The 24,566-nt window shown below is 40.9% G+C and overlaps 1 protein-coding gene across 9 annotated transcripts in view; it reads left to right on the forward strand.

Annotated features, from left to right (window-relative positions):
• PRDM5 (PR/SET domain 5) overlaps nt 1–24,566 on the forward strand; it is a 169,839-nt gene that overhangs the window by 27,506 nt on the left and 117,767 nt on the right. For all 9 annotated transcript variants that reach the window (XR_009459853.1, XR_009459852.1, XM_059722090.1 and 6 more), the window contains exons 3-4: nt 2,114–2,236; nt 20,716–20,899. Coding sequence is in view for 7 of the 9 variants with exons in the window: in XM_059722090.1 (XP_059578073.1) it covers nt 2,114–2,236; nt 20,716–20,899 (307 nt within the window). In the remaining 2 variants the exon portion in view is untranslated. The remainder of the gene's footprint in view (nt 1–2,113; nt 2,237–20,715; nt 20,900–24,566) is intronic.

Below are 24,566 nucleotides of genomic sequence, written 5' to 3' on the forward strand. Positions count from 1 at the left end.
CTCCTGTTCCCCCTCTGCTTGCCCTCAGCCACTTCTGCCCCCTCCTGCCTCTTTTCCCCCTGCTTTATTGTCACATATAGCTCAGCTCACTCCCTTGTGTTGTGCTGGGGAAGGGAGCAGAGCCTGAGCAGGATCTGACAGTAAGTGGGGGGAGAAAAAAGACTGGGGGCAGGAAGGCTGCAGGGGGAAGAAGTGTGTACGTGTGAGGGGAATCTATAATTTGTCCATATATAGAATCTAATTATTGGGGGGTTGTCTTCTATTCAGGGTCATCTTAGATTTGGGTAAATATGGTATTAAAAGTCTGGAAATGGGTGTTAAGGTGAAGTGAGAGACAGAGAGAGGTGTCATGGGTTGGAAACTTAGGGGCCTTGTAGCACATTGCATTGTGAGCTGCTCAAATGCTGATCAGTGTTAGTGCTAGCTCGAGTTTGAAGCAGTCACACTTCAGGCCAGCAGGGGCCTGGAGGACTGAAAGGTAAAATTCCCTGTGCTCCCCACCTATTGTGGACTTCCCTCCTGCCCCTTGGGTCTCACACCCACAGCTTGTGACTGCCAGTGCTGTCTGCTCCTGGGGGCCAGGCAGGGAAGGATTAACTTGCCTGACCTGCCATACCCCCACCACTGCTGCTGTTGGGCTGCTGCTCTTCTTCTAGGTTGCCCATCAGCAACAGTGGCAGGCAGGTTAATGCTTCCCTGTTAATGCTGTGATAGACAGCACAGGCAGCCACAAGTAAGTGGGGGAGAGGTGGGAGGGACAATGAATCTGGGGATCTGGGAAGGGCAGGGGAAGTGGTCAGTGAGCCTGATCTGAGCCAATATGGGAGGAAGGATATTCAAATTAACATGTAGCCTAGAGTAGCTACATGTTACTGTAACACCGACTGGATAACACAGGCCAGAGATGAACCTAGGCTGGAGTGGGCTAACTTTAAGCCACCTAAAGAATGCTTAAAATTAGCTTCAGATGTTAACCTGCGGACAGTTCAGGGGTTAAGAGCTCCAGGAGCTACCTAAAATTCATAAGGCCCTAGAAGACTTAGGAATGAGTTGATGACTTTCAGAGGAAAGAGGCAGATGGAAACGGTGATTAGTAAGAAGGTTGAGTTCGTGTCTGAACTTGAGATGGAGATGGATAGAAATAGCTGGATTTGTAGACTAATGAGGCTTAGAAGTTCAGAAAGGAGGAGGCTAGTAGTGCTTAAGACAGCTGACAAATGGTGTGAAATGAGAACAGATAAATGGTCCTTTGGTGTTTCAAGAAGGATGCTCTTGATGGCCTTGGTGAGGTAAGCATCGGTGGAATGGAACGGTTGGAAGCTAAACTGGGGAGGATGATAGAGTGAACCAGAGGGAAAGTCTAAGCAGTGGGAGAAGACAATCTGCCCAAAAAACCTTGGAGAATAAGATGAGAAAGATATGACAACACAAGAGTGCGTTGTTAGGGAATGAGAACGAGCCAGATGAAAATGAGCAGATAAAAATGATTTGGGAAGGAGTGGATGAGAGGCAGAATGTATTATGGCAATAGACAGGAAGGCAGAAGGTCAAAGAACTAGGAAGATGGTAGGAATGAAATGTTGGCACTGCAGCAGTTGGTAGGTGGTGAGCTCAGAAAGAATGGGGAGAGGAGGAGGCTGACATGGCAAAAGCGAAGGGCAAAAGCACTTCCTAGATGTTATCGTTTTTTTGGGGGCGGGGTGGAGCAAGATCATAGGCAGAAGAAGGCCTAGAAGGAAGACAGGATTGTGGAGATCCAGGAGTCAGGAAGGCAAGTTAGAGGTCTTTACTAATAAAAAACAAAAGAGGAAAAGAGAATGAAGTCAGTGGAAGAAGATGAGACAGTTACTGGATTTATGAATAGCCCACTCAATGTTTGTTAGTATAAAGCAGATGATAACATCATGTGTTTGAAGTAAAAGATTAATTTTCACCAATATCTAGAGGTGAATGTTGCATGCAGGATTCACCTGGCAAATATCAGGAGGTCTGGACATGTTAAATGTCTGTGTGCTTGTATAGAAAAATGATATATTTTTATTTTCATGCAAGCTGCAACCTTTTTCACCCTGTTCCTGATTTTCATTTTGTTCGATGATTTTTAATATTTCAGGTTCGTGGGAGTAAAGGTGAAGTCCTTTATGTTCTGGATGCCAGCAATCCGCGACATTCTAACTGGCTGCGTTTTGTCCATGAGGCACCATCACAAGAACAAAAGAACCTGGCTGCCATCCAGGTAGATTTGTTGAGCCTTACCATTCATCTTCTGTTATTAGTCTAGTTAAGGTTTGCTCTTTTTTCTAGGCTTTATCTCTGGCAAAATTTGCAGATTACATGAAATACAGCAGCTTCACTGTTTTCCCAGCACCATTTTAGAAGTGAGCTTTTGTCCTCAAAGATGTACCATAAATAAATATCTAAAATGATAACTGGACCAAGGACTGAGAGCATTTTTTAAAAAAATCAAATGTTCTTTGAAAGGTTTTAAATAAATAGCTCTGATTGAATTATATAAACTATGTTGGTTTGATCTATAGAATTTGAAATCCTGTATTTCTAAAAGCTCATTTAAATTTATTTTAATTTATATTTGCAGAAGTATTCATATAATATTGCTACAGTTGTTTGTTTTTTCATGATAGCCATATTCATCTAGGCTTCACTTCATTGATACCATTCCCATAATTGAAGACAGACATGGATTAGGGTTGAGATGGATCAGGGTAATTATCTTACAGGCTTATCCAGGTTCTCAGTAGAATTACTGAGAATATGGATGAGCAAGGAAAGCAGAATCAAGCCTTTATTTTTAAATTATTTTAAAAGTAAATAGTAAAAACCCTTTCAAAATATTCCACTGGAAGTCTGACTCAGTGGGTCTGCTAGACCTCCAAAATGTTTAAGCAGAAATCAAGTGAAATATCGTAACGCTTTAATTTTCTTCATTAGTCTTGGGTACAGAAATGAGCTGCATGCTTATTTGTTGCAGATAATAAAGATGAGGACTTGTCAAAGATTGAAAAATCAAAGACCAATTGCTGAAAAAAACTATTTAATTAGGGTGTGGTCCATTTAACTGCAAAGCCTTGTGACTAAAAAAATGTTATGTACTTATGCAAAGTATGAACTTACTCAAACTTAATGTAATTAGTCCTGATTGAGTACACAACACTATCAGTGCCATGGTTATTAGCAGCCCAAAAATGATTGGATCCCAACATTTTCAAGACTTTTAATGTCAAAAATGCTATTAGAAACCTTGAAAATAATGGGGATTAGGTACTGTTGGGACTAATATCTTGTCTTATTTTCAAGACTTCTAATAGTAGCCTTGAAATTGTTAACTCCTCTCAATTTCAAGACTTTTAGTAGCAGCACTTCTCCATTTTTGGCACCAAAGATTATGCAATTAAACAGAGTACTGCAATTACATTACAAAGCAAACAGTGAGGCTAAATTGTACTATGCACTCAGGTGGCTAATACACTTTATATGCATCTAACCAATGTATGTTTTTAATGTAAACACTGGGCAAAAAAATTGGGATTGGCATTATGTATGCAGTTTGGTGAATTAACATACATTCAAATGGAGATGAATGTAGTCTCCAGTCCTGTAATATCCATGTTGACTGCAGGGTATTCTTGGAGTCTATTGGCTTGAATGCAACTCCATGTGGGTGCAGCAGACCACCCATGTACTAGATGTTGTGGAATAGAGAAAAAAATCCCCAGCTTTAAATAGATTTATACAGGCCTGCTGAAGTACTCAATGGCTTTTTTAATTCAGTCTTTACAGGCAAGGTCAGCTACCAGACTACTGTAGTGGGCAGCAGTTGGGGGAGGAGGCAAGCAGCAGACAGTGGCAAAAGAACAAGTTAAGGTCTGTTTAGAAAAGCTGGACATGTACAAGCCCATGGGGTCAGATGCAATGCACTTGAGGGTGCTGAGGAAGTTGGCTGATGTGATCGCAGAGCTGCTGGCCACTACCTTTGGAAACTTGTGGCAATCAGAAGAGGCCCTGGATGTTTGGAAAAGAGCAAATATGGTGCCAATCTTTTAAGAAAGGAAAGGAGGAGGATTTGGGGAGCTACCAACCATCCAGCCTCGCTTCAGTCCCTGGAAAAATCAAGGAGCAGGTCCTCAAGGAATCTGTTTCTAAACACTTGGAGGAGAAGGTGATTAGGAATGGTCAGCATGGATTCACCTAAGGAAAGTCAAGCCTGACCAACCTGACTGCCTTCTATGAAAAGATGACTAGCTTTGTGGATGTGGGGAGAGCAGTGGATGTGATATGTCTTGACTTTAGCAAGGCTTTTGATATGGTTTTCCACAACCTTCTTGCAAGCAAGCTAAGTAAGTCCAGGTTAGATGAATGGCCTGTAAAGTGGATAGAAAACTGGCTGGATCATCAACCTCAAAGATGAGTAATCAATGGCTTGACGTCTAGTTGGCAGCTGGTAACAAGTGGAATGCCCCAGAGGTTGGTCTGAGGACAGTTGTATTCAATATTTTCATCAACTGTCTGGTAGGTGGGATGGAGTGCACCCTTAGTCAGTTTGTAGATGATACCAACCTGGGGGGAGTAGTACATACACTGGAGGGGAAGGCTAGGATTCAGAGACACCTAGACAAATTGGAGGATTGGACCAAAAGAAATCTCATGAGATTCAATAAGGAGAAGTGCAAAACCCTGCATTTAGGACAGAACAATCCTACATATTGGTACAGGCTGGGGGCTGACTGGCTAAGCAGAAGGTCTGCAGAAAAGGACCGGGGGGTTATAGTGGACAGTAAGCTGAGCCAACAGTGTGCCCTTGTTATGAAGAAGGCTAGCAGCTTAGAAGGAATGTCACCGGTGGATTGAGGGACATGATTCTTCCCCTCTGTTTGGCACTCGTGAGGCCACATCTGGAGTACTGTGTCCAGTTTTGGGCCCCCCACTGCAGAGAGGATATGGACAAATTGGAGAGAGTCCAGTGGAAGGCAACAAAAATGGTTAGAGGGCTGAGGCACATGACTGAGGAGAGGCTGTTGGAACTGGGCTTATTTAGTCTGGAGAATTGAAGACTGAGGGGGGACTTGATAGCAGCCTTCAGCTGCCTGAAGAGGGGTTCAAAAGAGGATGGAGCTGGACTGTTCTCAGTGGTGGCAGATAACAGAACAAGGAGCAATGGTCTTAAGTTGCAGCAAGGGAAGTTTAGGTTAGATATTAGGAAAAATTTTCTTACTAGCAAGACAGTAAAGCACTGAAACAGGCTAACTAGAGAGATTGTGGAATCTCCATCCTTGGAGCGTTTAAGATCCAGGCAGACAGAGCCTGGTTTTGATGATCTAGTTGGGGATGGTCCAGTTTTGAGTAGGGGGTTGGACTAGATGATATCCTGAGTTCCCTTCCAACTCTATTTTTTTATGATTCCAACGAACCTATTTTTTACGATTCTAACAAAAATATACATTCTCTTATTAAACTATAATATTGAAAATATGTGAGTAGTACAGCTGGACAAAATTCTTCATGTGGGTAATTTTATAGAAAATAAATGTATTTTCAAATCGTCTGAGTTTATTTGTAGATTTCTGCCAACTATTTTCAAATTTGAAATGTGAAACCTTTAATTTCATTTCTTAAAATTCACCTGTTCATTTTGAAGTGGCAAATTTTAAAACAAAAACATAATAACCATAAAGCAATTGAACAATCCTTCAGATGATCAAAACTTTTTTTTTTTATTCGCAAGGGATTTTTTTTTTTCAGATCAAGTTAAACAAACTTGTCTTTCAATATATACTGGTTTGCATACTGAACCAAAATACTTAATCACTTGCACTGCTCGATTTTCTAAAATTCCTTTCTATGTCCACAGAAGGGATTTACTCCTCTATAATCTCACATTCTTGGTGACTCCAATGTCCATGTTGATGACATATCCATTCCCTTCGCTGCACGTTTCCTTGCCTTTTCCTTTTTATTCAACCTAGTTCATCTCTCCCACTCCCAATGGGCTATTCACTCAACTAGAACTTCATCAATATCTGCTCTCTGTGTGATCTCTGTGTTGCTGAATTCCACGTCTCTGACATCACTTGGTATTGTTTAGTATCATCTATCAACGTCTCCCATCATGTCCTCAAGTTAGCCTTTCTGTGACATTTGTTGCTCTCATCTCTCTTTTGCCTTACCTTTTCTTCCACTGTTATAGTAGTCAATTTTTTCCATTCCTTGTTCTCCACCGTCCTTGACTCTCTTCTTCTATCTCTTACCACAATGTCTGTTTTGTCATTTCTTCACTCTGGCTGAGCCCCAGAATCCTTCTGTGCCAGAAAGCATCTCTGGGACGAAATTCGAAGACCATGTAAACTTTTTGCATGGAAATGTTGTTTCCTGCCTCCTTCAATTCTGGCTTCTTCCTAGCTAAACAACAAAGCTTTTCCAATTTAAATAAATTCCTCACCCACAATATTACCCAGCTGTTCTCCATCTCACTCATCAGGTTATTTCCTCCTACCTATACTTCTTCCTCCACACAAAATTTCACTAATTTCTTCCAAAAGAAAATTGATAAAATACCCAGACTTTCCTGCTCTCCTCAGCTTGCCTTCCTTTCCTACAGATGCAGAGGTTTATTGCTTGCATTCTTGCTCTAACTGCTTCACTTGCACCAGAAATCACATCCTGTCTCTTTGCCTAATATCCCTTGCACTCACTCTTTTTTCGTCTTGCATCCTCTGCTCCTAAAATTACCAGCATGATTTCCAGTGTCAAAAACCTTCCTTGACTATGGGTGTCTTTTCAACTGCTTTCCATCCTTTCATCTCTAACTTTACTGACTGTATAGTGTTGCTGCCTGGAATTCATAGCCTGAAAAGCCATTCAATCTTGCTTGCACCTCTTGAATTCAACTGTAATCAAACTCTTGCTGAAGTATCTCCATCTGCTTTATCTGTCTGCGATGCCCCTTCTTCAAATACTGTCTTTTGCTTCCATAGACCGTGAGTAGACAAAACGAGAGGCATATGTGCACAACACTTTAAAGCGGGCTATATGCTTTTGCACCACTTTAATGGTATCAGTGTTTGCATGCTTTGGTGGCATATTGCGCATTAATTCCATCTGCTGTAGGAAATTCGGCTGTGTAATGCGTCTTAAATGACTTGGGGCGCAGCAAGCTAGAACTCCTTTGAGGAGTTTTAGTTTGCTGCCCTTACAGCTGTGGAGTGAAGTTCCAGGCTCTGTGCAGCTTCGCGGCTCTATAGGAAGCCCTGCAGGCAGCTTGGCAGCAGCCTGGGAAAGCAGGCTCAGCCCAAGAAAAGTGGTGATCTCTGGGGTTTTTTTTGTTACCCCGGGAGCCTGCCTGCCTGAGCTGCCTGGGGGCCTGGTGCTTCCCTCCACGGCTGCGGTGTCCCCCAGGACTGCCTGAGCCGGGTGCCTGTGGGCAGATACTCTCTGTGGGGGGGGCCGCCACTGCCATGAAGGGAAGCACCAGCCCCCTCCCCGCAGCCCAGGGACTGCTCCGTTGCTGGCAGCTCACCCTCGCCTCTCCACCGGAGAGGCAGGTAAGTCAGCAGGGTGTGTGCATGACACGGGTTTAATCAGCCCTAAATTGAAGTGGTGTTTTTTAAAACCCACTGCATCAATTTAGGACCCCCATTTCATGTACACATGCCCATAGAGTATAGGTATACTGCATCCCCGATATGTTCTGGCCAAGGATGCATCCAAGCATGTCCCAAGTACCTGTTCCCTCTTGCACGTGCTATAAACCCAGATATGTGGTGGCGATGCCCTTCCTCCTATAGTCATTCTCAAAACTGCAATTTCAGACATGTTTGAGAGCAGCTACTGGAGGTACTTTCATCCCTTCTTCAGAGGATCCTGCCCCCTCCCCCTTCAGCTTTCTGTGGAATCGTTCTGGGTTTTATCTTTGGTCCATCATTTTTCCCTCTACACCTTTTCTGTATGAGGACCTCTGTGCCCAGCCCACATTCCTTCTGTATAGACTAAAATCTCTGCTTGTCTCTGACATGCTTTCATGGATAGCTAGCTTTACCTGAAGCTCACCATACCTAAAAGAGAGATATTAACCTTCTTGCTTGAGCTCTTCCTGCTACCTCCCTTCATGATTATTACTGTAGATATCATCACCACATACTTTGTAATCTCCTTGTCATAAATTCTTGTATTCTAGGCATTTAGACCTCTCTCTAAGCCCAGGCTACAATTTAATGTTGTGTAGTATTTCGAAGATAAAGTATGTCCTTTCCATCTGCTCAGCTGAAACTCCTATCTGGATTACCCCAATATTCTTCTACAATAAAACCTCATCCTACTGATATTCATCCAGAATGGTGCTGCAAAGACCATTTTCCTAGCCTGTCACTTTGGTCAAGACTCACAGCATCCTTCACTTGGTTTGTATTTATCATATTAGGGCAACGGAAATGGTTCAGAGGCTGGGGCACAAGACTTCTGTGGAGAGGCTGAGGGAACTGGGCTTATTTAGTCTAGAGAAAAGGAGACAGAGAGGATTTAATAGCAGCCTTCAATTACCTGAAGGGTGATTCCAAAGAGGATGGAGCTGGACTGTTCTCAGTGGTGGCAGATGACAGAACAGTGGATGCAATGGTCTTAAGTTGCAGCAGGGGAGGTTTAGGTTGGATATTAGGAAAAACTTTCTTACCAGTAAGATGGTAGCCTGTTTCAGTGCTTTACCCACAGACGCAGAATCTCTGTCCTTGGAGGTTTTTAGGACCTGGCTAGATAAAGCCTTGGCTGGGATGGTCCTGCTTAGAGCAGGGGGTTGGACTAGATGACCTCCTGAGGTACCTTCCAACCCTCATTTTCTGTGATTCTATATCACATTTTATGATGCCTTTGTCTTCACTTTCAAAAGCCCTTTATAGCCCATCTTCCCCCTATCTGTTATTTCTAAATTTGTTTTCAAAATGTGATCTCCAGCCTCTGTTTAGCCCATAATGTCAGCCTCCATAGTCTTTCTGTTAGAGTTATCAAAAGAAGCCATGTATTTTCTTCCATATTGCCTATCAGGCTATGGATAAACATCTGTAGCTACCACATTATCCTTCTTTCAGATCCTACTTTAAAACCTCTTTTTCCATATGCTTACACAAAATGTGCCAACAGGCTGATGATATGATATAACCATGTCTCTTTAGGTCAATGTTTCCTTGTACTTCCCAATTCCATTTACATTTATATGTTGTCTTGTGCCTTAGATTGTAAGCTCTTTGGGCTTACAGGGCAGGGACTATTGGTTTATTGTGTGCACAGCATCTAGCAGGCTGGTGTCTTAGTCCATGACTAGATAATATAGCAATTATTAATATTTAATCATTAGTAGGCAGCATGATAGCAAATATCTGCTGTTGATGCAAGATAATATGCAGTAGAAGAAATAGTTCAGTGTACTCATAGCCGTTATTGTTAGTTGTAACCTGCCAGTAAAGAAGACCTCAGGATAACTGGGCAGAAGTTTTAATTCAACTGATTGTAGCATGAACCAGAGTGTTTTCATTTGTTTTTGACAAAATGTTATATTGTATGAATAACAAGAGAAAAATATCTAAAACGATTTAGGAATATTTTGAGCAATATTTTGGTTTTCATCACTTAAAAAGCAAAATGAAGACTGTAGTAGAATTGAAGGGCCCTGACAGATGTGACCAGAGTGATTAGAATCATGGAAAAGTTTCCATATTGGGAAAGAGAAAAGATTAGAAAGGAAGGGGTAGGTAGATATGATTTGTGTATGAAATAATGAAAAGAACAGAGAAGATAAATTTGGTATTTGTATTTACCAATTTACCTAGATTTTATTCATCACATCAGTAAACATGCAACTCTCAGTGACTATAATATACCCATCTACTTTGTGACCCCAAGATTATACTTATGTAGGTGCTGAACTTTAGACATATTCAGAAGGACCACTAAAGTGTCTTTGAAGGATTGGAGCCTTCTTCACTATATATGAGTGCAAATGCTAAAGCTCTGACCTCCAACATACTTCACAAAACCAGTCCCATACTTTTTTAATATTATATTGCTATGTATTTTTCATTTTTTCATCTATTTGTAAATTTAGGACTTATTTCTCTCTTTAATGTCATGCTCCATGGACATTTTCTTGAATAAATGGGAGTTCTTTTCTTTTAGAACAGCTCCGGGAATGGGGCTTTTATTTACTATTAGAGAGAAATAAAATATCCACCTGTATAGCCTTTATTAAAGTAATGCAATGATAATGTGTAAGACATGGTTTGCAATCACTGCAAACAGGAAATTTAATTGTCAGCAAAGTGATTGCAACTTCAGTATCATTGACTCTTGTTACACAGTTAAAAAAAAAAGTTCAGTCACGTTACTGAAAGAATTCTAAAGTAATTAAAACATTAAAATAATTCATAATGCAGATTATCTGTATCAAACACAAGATAATCCTAATCTTAATATTTCAATTGAATAATGACATATTGTCTAATACAGTGAAATATGTCAGTGTAATTATATACAGGGCTAATTATCTAATTATCAAGAGAAAATGGAAAACTTAAATTTGGAGATGGCTATAAAACTCTTGTTCTAACTGGTACATTATAATTACCCTAATGAAGAGCGGAATATTTTCTGATGTTAACCTCAAGACATTTTATGAAAAGGAGGAGTTCTTTTGGAGCTTGGTGGTATTATGAAACAGCTACTTGATTTTATCTTCATAGCCCATTGTTCATTTTTTTTTTAATTGGACTGTGGGTAAGTGCTCCCTTGATGATTCTCACCACTTCAAGAAAAATTGTGCCGGTACTTACAATTATTAGCTATAAAACATAATAATACTGGTAATTAGAAGAAGCCTTGAGAGAAAACGCTCCCTTAGAGCATAATATGTCTGCTATAAACCTATCCTAATATTGATAAATTGTGTAGGGCACTTTCAAGCAGTTCTTTAGAATGCTCCTGAAAATTCCCTAGGATAATTAACAACAGAAATAAATTCTATTGTCTTTCACTGACAAAGCATGGGTTTTCATTTTGTAAAGAATACAGAAAGAACTTCTTGACATACTCTAGAACAGGGGTTTTCAAATGGGTATGCATATCCCAGGAGTACGTGGCACTTTGCTAAAGGTTTCATACCTAAATTTCAGTAATGGTGAGGAGCTGCTGCTTACTCAACACATGGTGAGTAATGGCGTTGCCTCACATTGACATGTATTTACACTCTTAAGGAATGAACATGCAGAGACATGTGGGGGTAAGCAGCAATACTTTGAAGAGAAAGGGCTACACTGTCAAAAAAGTTTGCAAACCACTGTTTTAGAAAGCTTTGTAACCAGATACCATCACTAAAACATGGAGTAATACCATACAAGATGCAGTTTAATGCAAGAAGGCTGCTAATCAGTTTACTGTTTGGCTAGTTTTTGGTCTTATATTTAAGAGGGGGGAGGAAATGGATATCGTTGCACATGTACAAATATGGTGGTGAAACTATTCCTGAGTGGACTGGAATACACTAACAAATAACTCACCCTGAGATTACTCTAGTTAAGGGTCACACTCCATGAACATTGTTGTCTAGGTCTTAAGGTTTGAATACTATGCTTCCTGTTGACTGCATAAAGGGGATTTACCGGGCATAAGGAATTGGGCCTTTAAGTTTTTTGTTTTTAATTAAGCTACTTATGTAAGGTACCTGATTTGTTGAACTATCACTTAGATAATAGTTATTTCTGGTAACGCAGGATGTTAGGATTCTGAAAAATATGTAATGCTTAGAAGTCCAGCAACTAGAAAGCATTTCTAATAGCTGTTTGAGAAAAAAAATGAATATTGCTGTGTGAGAACCAGCAGTGGACTGAAAAGTGGGATTGTGTTGTGGATGTATAATTTTTTCGTATATCCTTTTACAGTTTGAACTGACAAATCCGTTGTCTCCCCTGCCCATTAACTCAGAATTTTTATGCGCTGTTTGTAATTTAGCCATAGAGTTACTGTTCTTGGATTGTATTTAGGTGGTCAAATTGACCTCATTGTCATTAGCTGTGACACATTATGATGTGAAATATAAGTATGTTCTACTCTAGGTCAAGCCTATCAACTGACAAATACATTTGACTTGTAATACCTACGCAACAGTCCTATTGGGCGCGTCCAGATGAGCACACACATGTCTCTTGCCCTGCCTCAAACCCCTTTGAGGTGGGGCAAGAGGCATGTGCAGGAATGAAAAAATGTTCCCTGTGCTGCAGGTTTGCAGCACGGGGAGAAAATCAGACCCCTGGATATACGGGTCTAAAAAAATCAAAGTTTAAAAAAGCAGACCAGAGCACAGTTCTGGACTGTGCCCTGAGGCAACCGGAGGCTGGGTTCTCCACAGAGACACTCTGGCTGCCCATACTACAGCCCAGGTGGCCACGCAGTCCCCATCCAGGTCTGGCAGGCACACAGCCATGAGGCTGCAGGTCCAAGGGGGTGCATGCTGTTACAGGTGGCAGTAGGTCACAGCCAGGCAACAGCCCTTGCTTCTAGACAGCTGCAGTGATTCATAGATTCATAGATGTTAGGGTCGGAAGGGACCTCAATAGATCATCGAGTCCGACCCCCTGCATAGGCAGGAAAGAGTGCTGGGTCTAGATGACCCCAGCTAGATGCTCATCTAACCTCCTCTTGAAGACCCCCAGGGTAGGGGAGAGCACCACCTCCCTTGGGAGCCCGTTCCAGACCTTGGCCACTCGAACTGTGAAGAAGTTCTTCCTAATGTCCAATCTAAATCTGTTCTCTGCTAGCTTGTGGCCATTATTTCTTGTAACCCCTGGGGGCGCCTTGGTGAATAAATACTCACCAATTTCCTTCTGTGCCCCCGTGATGAACTTATAGGCAGCCACAAGGTCGCCGCTCAACCTTCTCTTGTGGAGACTGAAAAGGTCCAGTTTCTCTAGTCTCTCCTCGTAGGGCTTGGTCTGCAAGCCCTTAACCATACGAGTGGCACTTCTCTGCGACCCTCCAGCCAATTTGCCACCCACCGGACTGTGTAGTCATCCAAGTCACAGCCTCTTAACTTGTTCACCAGTATGGGGTGGGATACCGTATCGAAGGCCTTCCTGAAGTCTAAGTATACGACATCCACCCCTCTTCCTGTGTCCAGGCGTTTTGTAACCTGGTCATAAAAAGAGACTAGATTAGTCAGGCACGATCTGCCTGCTACGAACCTGTGCTGGTTTCCCCTCAGCATAATTTGTCCTGCCAGGCTCTCGCATATGTGAGCCTTGATAAGTTTTTCAAAGACTTTGCCAAGGATGGAGGTGAGACTGACTGGCCTATAGTTGCCCGGGTCCTCCTTCCTCCCCTTCTTGAAAATGGGGACCACATTGGCCCTTTTCCAGTCCTCCGGGACTTGGCCCGTGCGCTATGAGCGTTCAAATATTCCCGCCAGTGGCTCTGCAATGATGTCGGCCAGTGCCTTCAGCACCCTCGGATGGAGCTCATCCGGGCCTGCCGACTTAAAGGCATCCAGTTCTTCCAAGTGACTCTGCACCATCTCAGGGTCTACGCATGGAAGTCTGGCGCCTTGCTGCTGCCTCTCTACAACCCCAGTGAGAGACTTGTCCTGCCCCTTGCTTAGGAACACTGAGGCAAAGAACTCGTTGAGGAGTTCAGCCTTGTCCCCTCTGTCCGTCACCAATTGTTTCTGCCCATTTAGCAGGGGTCCTATTCCTCCCTGGGCCTTCCTTTTACTCCCTATATATCTAAGAAACAATTTCTTGTTGTCCTTTACTTGGGATGCCATCCTCAGCTCCATGGTAGCTTTGGCCCGTCTAACTGCCTCCCTACAAGCAGGAGCAGAGGAGGTATATCCATTTTTGTGGGTAGAGGGTGCAAGGGCTACTCTAAGATAGGGCTGCTTCTGCAGTCCAGCTGGCACAGGGGACTAGTGTCCTCAGATACCAACTAGCCAGGCCTCAGAACTCCTGCTGACAAGTAGCCCTGAGCTGCTCACCAGGGTAGCTTTTTATACCACCGGGGCCAGCACAGGTGCTGGTCCCAGCCTCTAGTTCCCCCTGGCTGCAGATCCGGGAAGAGCTGGGCAGGGTCAGTTTACCCCATGTGGCAGAATTTGCCCCACACCTAAGTGCGTGTTCAGACGTGTGCTGAGGCAGAAATCTCCGGCACAAATTTGTACTGCTGCAGTTTGAACTGCTGCAAGTGCACGTGCTTGTCTGTGTGGATGCGTCCCCAGGGGTGGTTCAAAATTAGAATCAGACTCCAAATTTTTCTCTCTCCATGAATTTTAAAGGAATACCGGTCTCTCTACACCTATTAGTTTAGATTATAGTCGATAATTTATCTTTCTGAGATGCAGTCCCTTGAGGTAAACATTAACATTTGCCAATAGATGCTGTAACTACTATGGTTATTTCATCTTCTAAGCACTTAGAAAACTTTTAGCAACTTGATTACCAGCGTGTAGTAATTTATGGTAAATGCTGATTGTTTTAAAGGTGGCACTTGCACCCTGCCACAGGTGTATTTGTAAGTGAGGATGTTGGGAGGGAAAGTGAAAAATCACTCCTTGGAATTGAAGTCCTTTTTCAGCAGAACACTTAATCTCATGTTTCACTAGAACCATGTGCAGTACCACTTACACCAAAGGGATTCCATATATTCCTAAAGTTTTTTTGTGTATTCAAGTTCTGTGCTAAGTCAGAGGTCAGGTTGTATTTCTCTTCCTCCCATGGGAGCCCAGTCTTTAAAACTGTGGCATATTTAGCCAAAACATCAAAACGGCTGGATCCTTCCCCAACCCTGGCAGACAATTATTTCCATGTATAGCTTCAAGTATTGTTCCTATGTAGTATCACTACCACGGATTTCAGTATGAGATTTTCCAGTGATTTCAGTAGACCCTGAAGATTGGGGAGCAGGGTGGAGGGAGAGAGAGAGAGCCTCAGTTCTGGGGTGTTGAGCTTTCTCAATTTTCTTTGACTTTGATGGCAGCTAGAGCTCCCCTTTATGGATAAACTAATAAAGACCTTAAGTTGTTTGACGATTGCGAAACTGTTTACTCTGACAGTTCCCCATCAAAGTGAATGTCACAGATTTGAGCTCCATGTATGTTTTATACAGTGTCCATGTCCTTTTTATGTCTTCTACAAGTCAGTTTTTTCTTACATAAAATAATGCTTTAATTGGAGATCTAAATTGTAATACCAAATGCAAACAGCTGTGAACGTTGAGGGAAATTTATCTCCAAAGCCAGAGAGAACCTCTGTGGCAGTGGTTATTCTCAACTAGCATTAAAAATGGTAGTTTTAAGTTTTCGCTTGTTTTTGGTTTTTTTACTATAAAAACCAGAGCAGTTTTCTGTTGCTAAGAACTCAGAAAGACCACAGCAGGTCAAATGTTTTTAACACCATAGATACTTATTTGGAATCTCTGGCCGTGTCCAGACAAGCGTGGCCATGCGGTATGTGGCACTGCAGGCATGTTTGTGGTGCACATTTAGATGTTCTCCATGCTGCAGGGGAGTGCTGCCCATGTGTCTGCTGCTCTGCTTTCTTTTCCAATGTTTTTTTTGACCCCTAGATATCCAAGGGTCAAAAAATCCCACAGGAAAGAAAAAGCAGATCAGTGCACACAGACAGCATGCACCACTCAAAAGTAGAGCCAGGTTGCCTGGAGCCATGCTGCGGCTGCTAGCCAAGCTCCACTGAACAGAATCGCTGCTGCTGCAGCTCTGGGAGGCCCCCAGGGCCCCAGGTAAGGCTGCTGGGGCCAGCCCAGTACTGGCCTTAGCCTCCCCTACCCCATCTGGGTTAACTTGCTGTGTGCCAAAGTGCACTTGGCATAGGCATTCCCTGGGGACAAGTAATGGTGGTGCAAGATGAGCTGCTACTACTTGTCCCTGGGAAACCAAACATCTACACTTGGCTGGACACACCCTCTGGCTTTAAGTTGGGAATCATGTTTGCACACTTAACAGTACTAATGTTGCATGGCATCGGGGATGCCGTGCACCCTAACTAAGAATCACTGCTCAGTGAGCTTTTTTTATGTCTCATTTTAGTTTCAAAAGTAAAACAGAAATAAAAATTACATTCTTTTCTTAAAAGGCAGAAAAGTATGTCAAGATCTATCAAGTTCTAGAAACAGAGAATGGAATGAGAACTGGTATATACATTTTACTAGAATGTTGGTTAGCATACTTTTGAAATATATGAATGCAAAAAATCAGCAGAAGGTTACCAGATTTACATTAAGAGCGAATATTATGTCTGAGAGGGGAGCATAGATATATTCTTAAAGAATGGGTTCAACTTACAAGTGAGGGACTTCAAAGATTGGTAGGAAAGATAGAATTTCTACATGGACCCAGAAGTCCATGGGCAATAGAAGAGAGATTTTTTTAGAAGATGAAGGCTTAAGCTGGTTATTAACAGCACAGCTGAAACCTAGGAGTTCTGGATTTTAAATCATGAATTGCTAGCACCTGAGCTACCAGACTCTCTCAGTTAGACAAGGTTTTAATAGGTTTGTCTTGCTCCAGCCACCATTAGAGAGGAATAAAGCCACTGTACTGAGTGTGTGTGCATTGTGCAAACAAACTATACAGAAGAATACTAGTAGAGAGAACCATAGAGAGGAGTGATGCATAGAAATCACAAAATGGGTTTTACTTTCCATGTAAAATGTCAGATTTTCATTGCAAAAATGAAATCTGAAAGACTTTGATTTAGAAATGCTTTTTTTAGTGCCTCTTAGGGGTTGAGTTTCTTCGTGTCCTTATTCTCCCCCACCTCCCCAGTTGACCTTTGGTATTGAACTTTGGTGAGAAGAAGCCATATGATTTGGCATTCATTCTCATATATTAAACTTGTTATGGGACATCTCCTGTCCATTTTATATGCAGGAGACCACAGTACAAAAGTCATATAGCAAATACAAAGCACCTGTTATGAAGGCCAGAACAAACAAGCTTCATTCATGTGAGCCTGATTTGTAGAATAATGTGGCAGGATACTAACTACTAGGGCTGTGCGAAGCTTCAGTCACTGATGCAGTTTGGAGGAGATTTGGCCCAATTTAGTGGCCGAATCTCCAAATCTGAATCAAATCGGGAGACCCATTAATCTCTCCGAATTGAATTGGAAGCCTCTGAATTGATTCAGAGAGATTCAACAGTTTGGACATAGACACAGCTTTATGTTTTTTTCTACGTACCTCGAGGTACCAGGCTCGTGAACACTGAGATGGTGGGGTGGATGGAGCGTCCCATGGGAGCGTGTTTGGGGTGGGGGGGGTCCCCCCATGCGCTCAGTGATGGACCCGGAAGTGTACCAGCAGTACTTCTGGTCCACTTCTGTGGGACACTCCATCTGCCCACCATTTCAGCGTTCATGAGCTGCATCTGGTACCTTGAGGTATTAGAAAAGACATATAAAGCTGTGTTTGTGGCCAAATCGCTGATTGTCCGAATCGCAATTAAATCTTCAGATTTGGCCGAATCAAATCAGGACAGTAATCTGAATCAGCGAATCTAATCGCTGTTCCCTGAATCAGGCCGAATCTGAATCGAATTCTGCCCACTTTGCACATCCCTACTAACTACAGGTAAACACTAATATTTTAAAAAATTCTGATTATTTGAATTCCTAAATTTAAAAAAAATCTTTTTTTTTTTTAATCTGGAATTCATATTTAACTCAGTATTTTATTACATGATCCTGTTTTTATTAAGGGTTTTCAGATACCTTCTTCATCCCCAAGAAATGTCATGAGAAAAAAAATGGAATAATTGTAAAAATGAACAGAAATTGTAATGTTTTGTGTCTACAATGGTGTTTTTTTTAATGCAAGTATTCACCGTGAAAAATAGTGTTTACAAAAAAGTCTAAAAATCTCATGGGAATTTTATTACTGTCTTTTTTCACCATCTTCCCTGCCCACTAAAAGGAAAGAGGTAAAGATGGAAGAAAAAGATTTATTTGTTTTTCAATTGAAACATTTTCATTTGGGGAAAAAAGCCAGTTTGTTTGTGAAACATTTAGTGAGTTCTAGTCGGTAGTGTCAGAGGCACCACACACATATATCTACAGTGTAGTTTCAGCCCATGTTAACATTTGAGGGCTGAAAGTCCTCTAATGTCCTTTCCATAATATCCCGTATGAAACAGGCATGCTCCTCTGCAGTTGACTGGGAAAGAAGCCTAGCACAAAGAACAAAAGAATATGCCCTCATACACACACGGGCAGAACAAAGATGGAGAGACTGTAATAATGTGGGTAGGACTTTGCTGTAGGACTACTCATACGGGGACTGGACTAATATGGATGGTATGCCACTGCCTTTTGGTTTACTTTTCATGGTTGGTGCACTTTTGTGTCGGAAAATGTGCACGACCAAATCCAGAAATTGCAGTATTGTGTCAGGTGTTTAAGAGACCAATTTAAAACTAGCATGTTTCCTGTGTATACCGGGCACAGGCCTTTGGATTTTAGGAAGATAAATTTACATTGGATATTAGGAAGAACTTTCTTACTATAAGGGCGGCTAAATACTGGAACAGATTACCTGGAAATTTGTGGAATCTTTAATACTATAGGTCTTTTAAATACAGGTTACATTTGACTGGTAACATCTAGACTGGGATGTTTCTGCCTTGAGCTAAGGGTTAGACTAGATGACTTCTTGAGTTCCCTTCCAGTCCTTTTTTTTCTATTATTGTGTTTGTAAACAAGTGGTTTACATGTATAGAATTTTCCTGCCTTTTGAAGAACTGTGTTGTTCATTGATATAAAGGGGGCTTTCACTGATCTTTTCATCCAGTCTCTGCTGAGAAAGAGAGGAGGGAGATCATTTATTTACCTCAAATCAAAGTTACAGATAATGATTTATTTTTTATTTATATTTTAATAAATTAAAGTTCTCTGAAACACATGGCAGTGCCATATGAAAAGCAGCAACTCTTAGATGCTTGCAGAAGTTAGGATAGTCTGTAGATGGATATCTAGGCTGCACGATATATCTTGAAGGAAATGTGTAATTAGATTTGTTTTCAGTGGCTATTATTGATGTACAGGTAAAACTGTGGTGGGTCATTAAAGATTGTTGTTGCTATCAAGTCTATTAAATTAAATGGTTTTCACTGTTGTATGAAAATTACTTTTTTAATATATTACAGACCTTCCAATGCATTCAAAATACTATATCCCTGTTGACAGTTTAAATTAATCTTATCGTATTACAAAATTAAAAATCATTATCTTGTCCTTGTGCTATGAAGCTTTTTATAAAATATATGGCTAGATGTATTCTAAAAGAGATTCAATTAACTTCACTGGATGTTAATCAGATAAGTATTAAGATTTATGACAGCACTTGGAAGTCTTCATTAGGTAAATATGATTCCTTTGTTGTTTTGATAGCACCCAAAGCACTTGGCTTCTGTACAGCTGAAGAGGCAGTCTAGTACATCAGCTTTTGAGAGGACAGCTGCTTTTGTTAAATGGCTTATTTTTTAAATCTATTTAAGTAAACATCAGACACAAAGTAATGAGTTCATGTATCTATTTGGAAGTTTACTTGATCGTTCTGGTTGCTTCTGAAGAAGTATTTCCTGGGGTTGGACTGGGGTGGTGAAGGGGGAGGGAAGGGTGCATGGCATATTTTAGACAGTGACTAGGCTGGACCTTTTGTCGGTATTAATCTGCATAGCTGCACTGATTTATGCCATATGAGCATCAAGCCCTCTTTTTAGTGTGTTAACATGAGCTTTGGGAGGATGTCTGTCATAATTCTGCAGTAAGTCTGATCAGAACTGAAAGCCTGTTTGAAAATAAGAAGATGAATCCTTTGGCGAAGGATGCTTACAAACATACAGATAATTAAAGTTGCATAATTTTTAATTTTAACACTTTTCACTGTTTAGAGTGCTTCACTTCCCACCCCTGACTTTTTTTACTATGCTGAGGGAAGATCTAGGCATTCATTCTTGCGAGGGTTTATCTCATAAGGAATGTAGGTTGTAGCCATGTTGGTCTAAGGACATAGGCAGATAAGGTTCTTTGGTGAATCTGATATCTTTTATTAGACCAACTCCAATAGTTGGAAACCCTGACAAAGGGTTTTTAAACCTGAAAGCTTGCTAAGAAAAATTTTTTCTAGCTATTTAAGTTGGTCTAATATAAGATATCAGATTCACCCAAAGAACCTTGTCTCTCATAACGGAGATTTTCCATTTTGACATATGGATGATTTTTCTTCCAGCGGGGGCATGTTTCTCCCTTGAAGAAATTGAATTAACACTTAAATGCTCATAGTTTCTACTTGGAGAGCAGTGATTCTCTCAGTAGAGATGTAATGCCTTTATATGTCCTGAAAATGAGAGAAGAGGCATTTTCAATGAAAGGAGAAGAGCTGCTGATTGTAGGCGTAGTTTTCTGGTACAAATTAGAGCAGCATCAGGGGCATTCCAAACCTTGTTAAAATGGGAGGACACTTTTTGCACATGCCCCAGACCTGGAAAGAAATCTTAGGACTGAATCACCTGTAGAAACACTTTTGTCAGTTGAATCTTTCAGTGGTTGGCAAAGCTGGCTTTGAGGCTACTCTCTGCCCCTAGAATCCTTGAATCTAACTTTGATTTTTATGTTTATATGATGATGATCCATTGGTTTTGCTTATTTTTTGCAACAGGAAGGGGAAAACATTTTCTATCTGGCTGTTGAGGATATAGACACAGATACAGAGCTTTTGATTGGTTACCTTGACAGTGATATGGAAGAAGCAGAAGAGGAGGAAGAAGAAGTGATTCCTAACCAAGAAGATGAAGACAGTAACAACAATAACAATAAAGAGCTGCAACAAACTAGCGAGAAAGGTACACAAATTAATAGTTTTGTGTTTAAAAAGTAGTCACTAAGGGAACAAAAACCTCATTAGTGAGAAGATGAATGGGTTTTAGGTATATTTCAAGAACACTGAGGGCCATTTACATTTTATATAGTTATATAAAATAGGCTTACATATGAGTTTGGTTAGGGAAAATTTTAATCAGATATTATTTTAATACTGAGATTATAGCCCTACTCTGTCTCTAGGGTAGAAGTAGTTCATATACCTTTTGTTGCAGGGCCCCCATCTACATTCCCATTTCTGTTTTTGAAGAACATTTATTATGCACTTTTAACAGTGGGTTTTGCAAGATGATGATCACGTTGGTCACTGTAGAAATTCCTACTCATAAGTCCTGAAGTTGTGAGAGTTTGGGACCATAATGCTAGTATCCAGAGATGTGGACTATATAATTGGTCCCAAGTACAGAGGTGGTCCCCAAAGTATAGCATTTTCCATATAAAGGGCAAGACCACGTGGAAGAGGAGTGTTCTTCTAATTTATCAACAAATGCTTACATACAGTGCAGTGTCCAGACATACGAACTAATGGGAAACAAAGCACTGTTGTCATGATAGCATAGTGCTCCGTTCACATTAATGTGCTCATGTGAAGCTTGATGTTACTGTAGGTAGACTGCTTCTAGGACCCGAAGTACCTTGCTTAGAGCTGGGTACATACTGCATTGCAGTGTGCCATATAGATATACCTCATGATCATATCAGAATATACAGTTAGGTTCTTTGCTGACCAGTTTGAGCCCTTGTGCAAGCTAGAAGTCCGAATGGATTATTAATTTAGAGGAAGACAGCTCCTTGTGCAGTCTGCTAAAGCAGAATTAGCCATGAACTATTCAGCCAGGTACAGACATTACACTTTTACCAGTATAAGTGATTAGAAACTGGTCTATACTCATAATAGAACAGAAATTCGGCACACACAGACTGGTTTAAAATGGCAGAATCCAGCCTAAGATTTACGCCCCCTTTTCCCCTCCCCCAAAGGACAAATGTGTGTTAGGTTCGTTACTGATGTAAACTATACCACTTACAGAAAACTATGTAACAAATCAATTACACCTCAGGCTTTTTGAATGTGTGTAACCTAGCTGCCTTTTTTGTGTCAGCCTTATGATTTGATTCTGTTACCTGCTGTATCAGTTTGGTGACTTGGCAATTTAAACTCATTAATCTACTTAATCAATCATTAACTCTGATCTCAATTTGATCCTTATGTTGTTCCTTTCTTAATTAGTTTAGAAAAATTATAGTAGTTCAGACTCATCATTAGTATCAGCAATGTGTTTGTATATTGGCTTGGTTATTCATTTCATAAAATCACTAAAAAGTCCACAGGACTGATTTATTCCTTCAGTTTGCATCACAGGACAGTTACCCAAGAGTAAAGCTCATTTAGGTGAAATATCAGCTCATTTTCTAAATGCATACACTGTCTCTTAGACATGTGCCCTCACTGAGGCATTAAATGGTCAGCAACAACTTTAATCTGTTGTTATCTGACAAGCTACAACTGTCGAGGCATTGAACATCTGGACTTGGTCTGGCCTTCAGACTCTGTCTCGATGGTGTAAAGGGGGGATGGTAGGCCTAGAGCAGCCTCTACTACTCTTCTCTAGGCGTATGTGTTGAAGGTCTTGGTGTGATCTATAATAGCAAAATGATAAAGTGACTTGTATGTTGGAATATATGGACTTCTGGCCCCTAGGTTTGATTTGAACTAAGACTTATGGAAAATGGCACTACTAATCTATGAATTGGTTAGGCTTGGCGTTGATATTGGTGAATATCAGAAACTTGACTTTCAGATACAGGTTCTTTTCAAGAGAATGATGACATTGTTTTCTGGCATGGGAAACCAACAGGAGAAAGGAGAGCAGGGGGAGCAGGTTTTGCTTTTAGAAACAGCTTACTGTTTTTCTGTGAAAGCCCAATTGCTGTGCCTATTTGACTCATGATGCTCAGAATGCGTACACAGACTGGCTTTTGTCATGTTTAGTGTCTGTGTGCCTACCCTTCAAGCTAGCAACGAAGACAAGAATGTTTTCTACCAGCATCTTGAAGAGATTGAGAAAACTCACAAAAATGAGACCATTATAATACTTGGTGACTTCAATGAAAGAGTTGAATGTAGTTTTGAGAAATGACCTGATATTCTGGGCAAATTCAGAATTGGTAATCAGAATGAAAATGGCCAGTGAGTGTTAAAACTTTGTACAAGTCAAAATCTGCGTGTTACTAACACCTACTTCGCTGGCAAAATCATAAGAAAGACATTTTAGAAACATCCAAGATCAGGGCACTGTCACCAATTAGCTCTAGTACCTACTGGGTGCAACCACCAGAATGAAATCGTGCATATATGGTCTTATCACAGTGCTGACTGTAACACTGACCATGTCTGCTGCAAAGTCAGAATCAATTTAAAAAAGATTCACCATAGAAAAACTAACAGGCATCCTCAGATAAACATCAGCCAAACTAAAGACAGAAAAATGCAGACTTTGCATTTTTCTGTCTAGCCAACTATTCAATGAAGAAATTGTGAAAGCAACTTTACTTAACAACACAACCACCGAAGCTTGGTGAAGCATAAAAACTTACACATACCACGCTACTATAACGGTGTTTGGAAAAAATACAAGAAAAATGCAGACTAGTTTGAAGAGCACTCTCAAACCCTTCAACCACTGTTGAGAACAAAAGAGCAGTGCTAACCACCTATAAGAAACCTTCTAACACTACATAACCCTAAACAATCTGAGAGAGGCTCAAAGAGAAATGCAAAAGGAGGCTAAGAGATGTGCCCAAGATTTTTGGTTGAAACTCTGATAATGTTATTCAGAAAAGCTGATGCAGGTTATAGCTGTCGAATGTATGAAGGCATCAAATGAGCAATTGGTCAAGTCAAGAAGAAAACAGCTCCTCTTCTGAAAGACTTAAACAGAAATGTCATTACTGTCATTACAAAAACAACCGTAGTGTTGGATTGAACACTATGGAATTATACTCCAGTGAGAATGAAATCAAACATAAAGAGCTTGTAGGATTGCCACAGTTTGAAGTTATTATGGATTTAGAAAATGATCCTACATTAGAAGATTTGCAGAAGCCATTAAATCGATTCCTGAGAACAAGGCATCCGGAAATGACTGTTTGCCTACGGAAATCTACACATGCCAACAATGACATTACTTTGAAAGCTTCCTGAAGTTACACTGCTCTATTGGAAAGAGGAAGTGGTACCACAAGATTTCAAAGATCCTTGATTTGTACACTTATACAAAAACAAAGGGGATAGAAATGACTGAGACAAGCATCGTGCTCCCTACGCTGCAATCTCTAGGTGAAGGAATCCATCCTGAAAGTCGGTGTGATTTTTTTGGCTCAGGATGCTCCACCATTGATATGATATTTTCTGTCAAGCAACTGCAAGAGAAATGTAGAGAAAAATGAATACCACTGTACATAGCCTTCACTGATTTAATGAAAATCTTTGATACAGTCAGCAGACAGCGCCTTTTTACTGTTCTGAAGAAGCTGGGTTGTCCCCCCAGGCTGTGGAACATCATTTGCTCATTACATCAAGGTATGAAGGCAACTATAGTGTTTGAAAACAAAGAATTAAACACCTTT

Source organism: Alligator mississippiensis, chromosome 2 (assembly GCF_030867095.1).
Source record: "Alligator mississippiensis isolate rAllMis1 chromosome 2, rAllMis1, whole genome shotgun sequence".
Lineage (NCBI taxonomy): Eukaryota > Metazoa > Chordata > Crocodylia > Alligatoridae > Alligator > Alligator mississippiensis.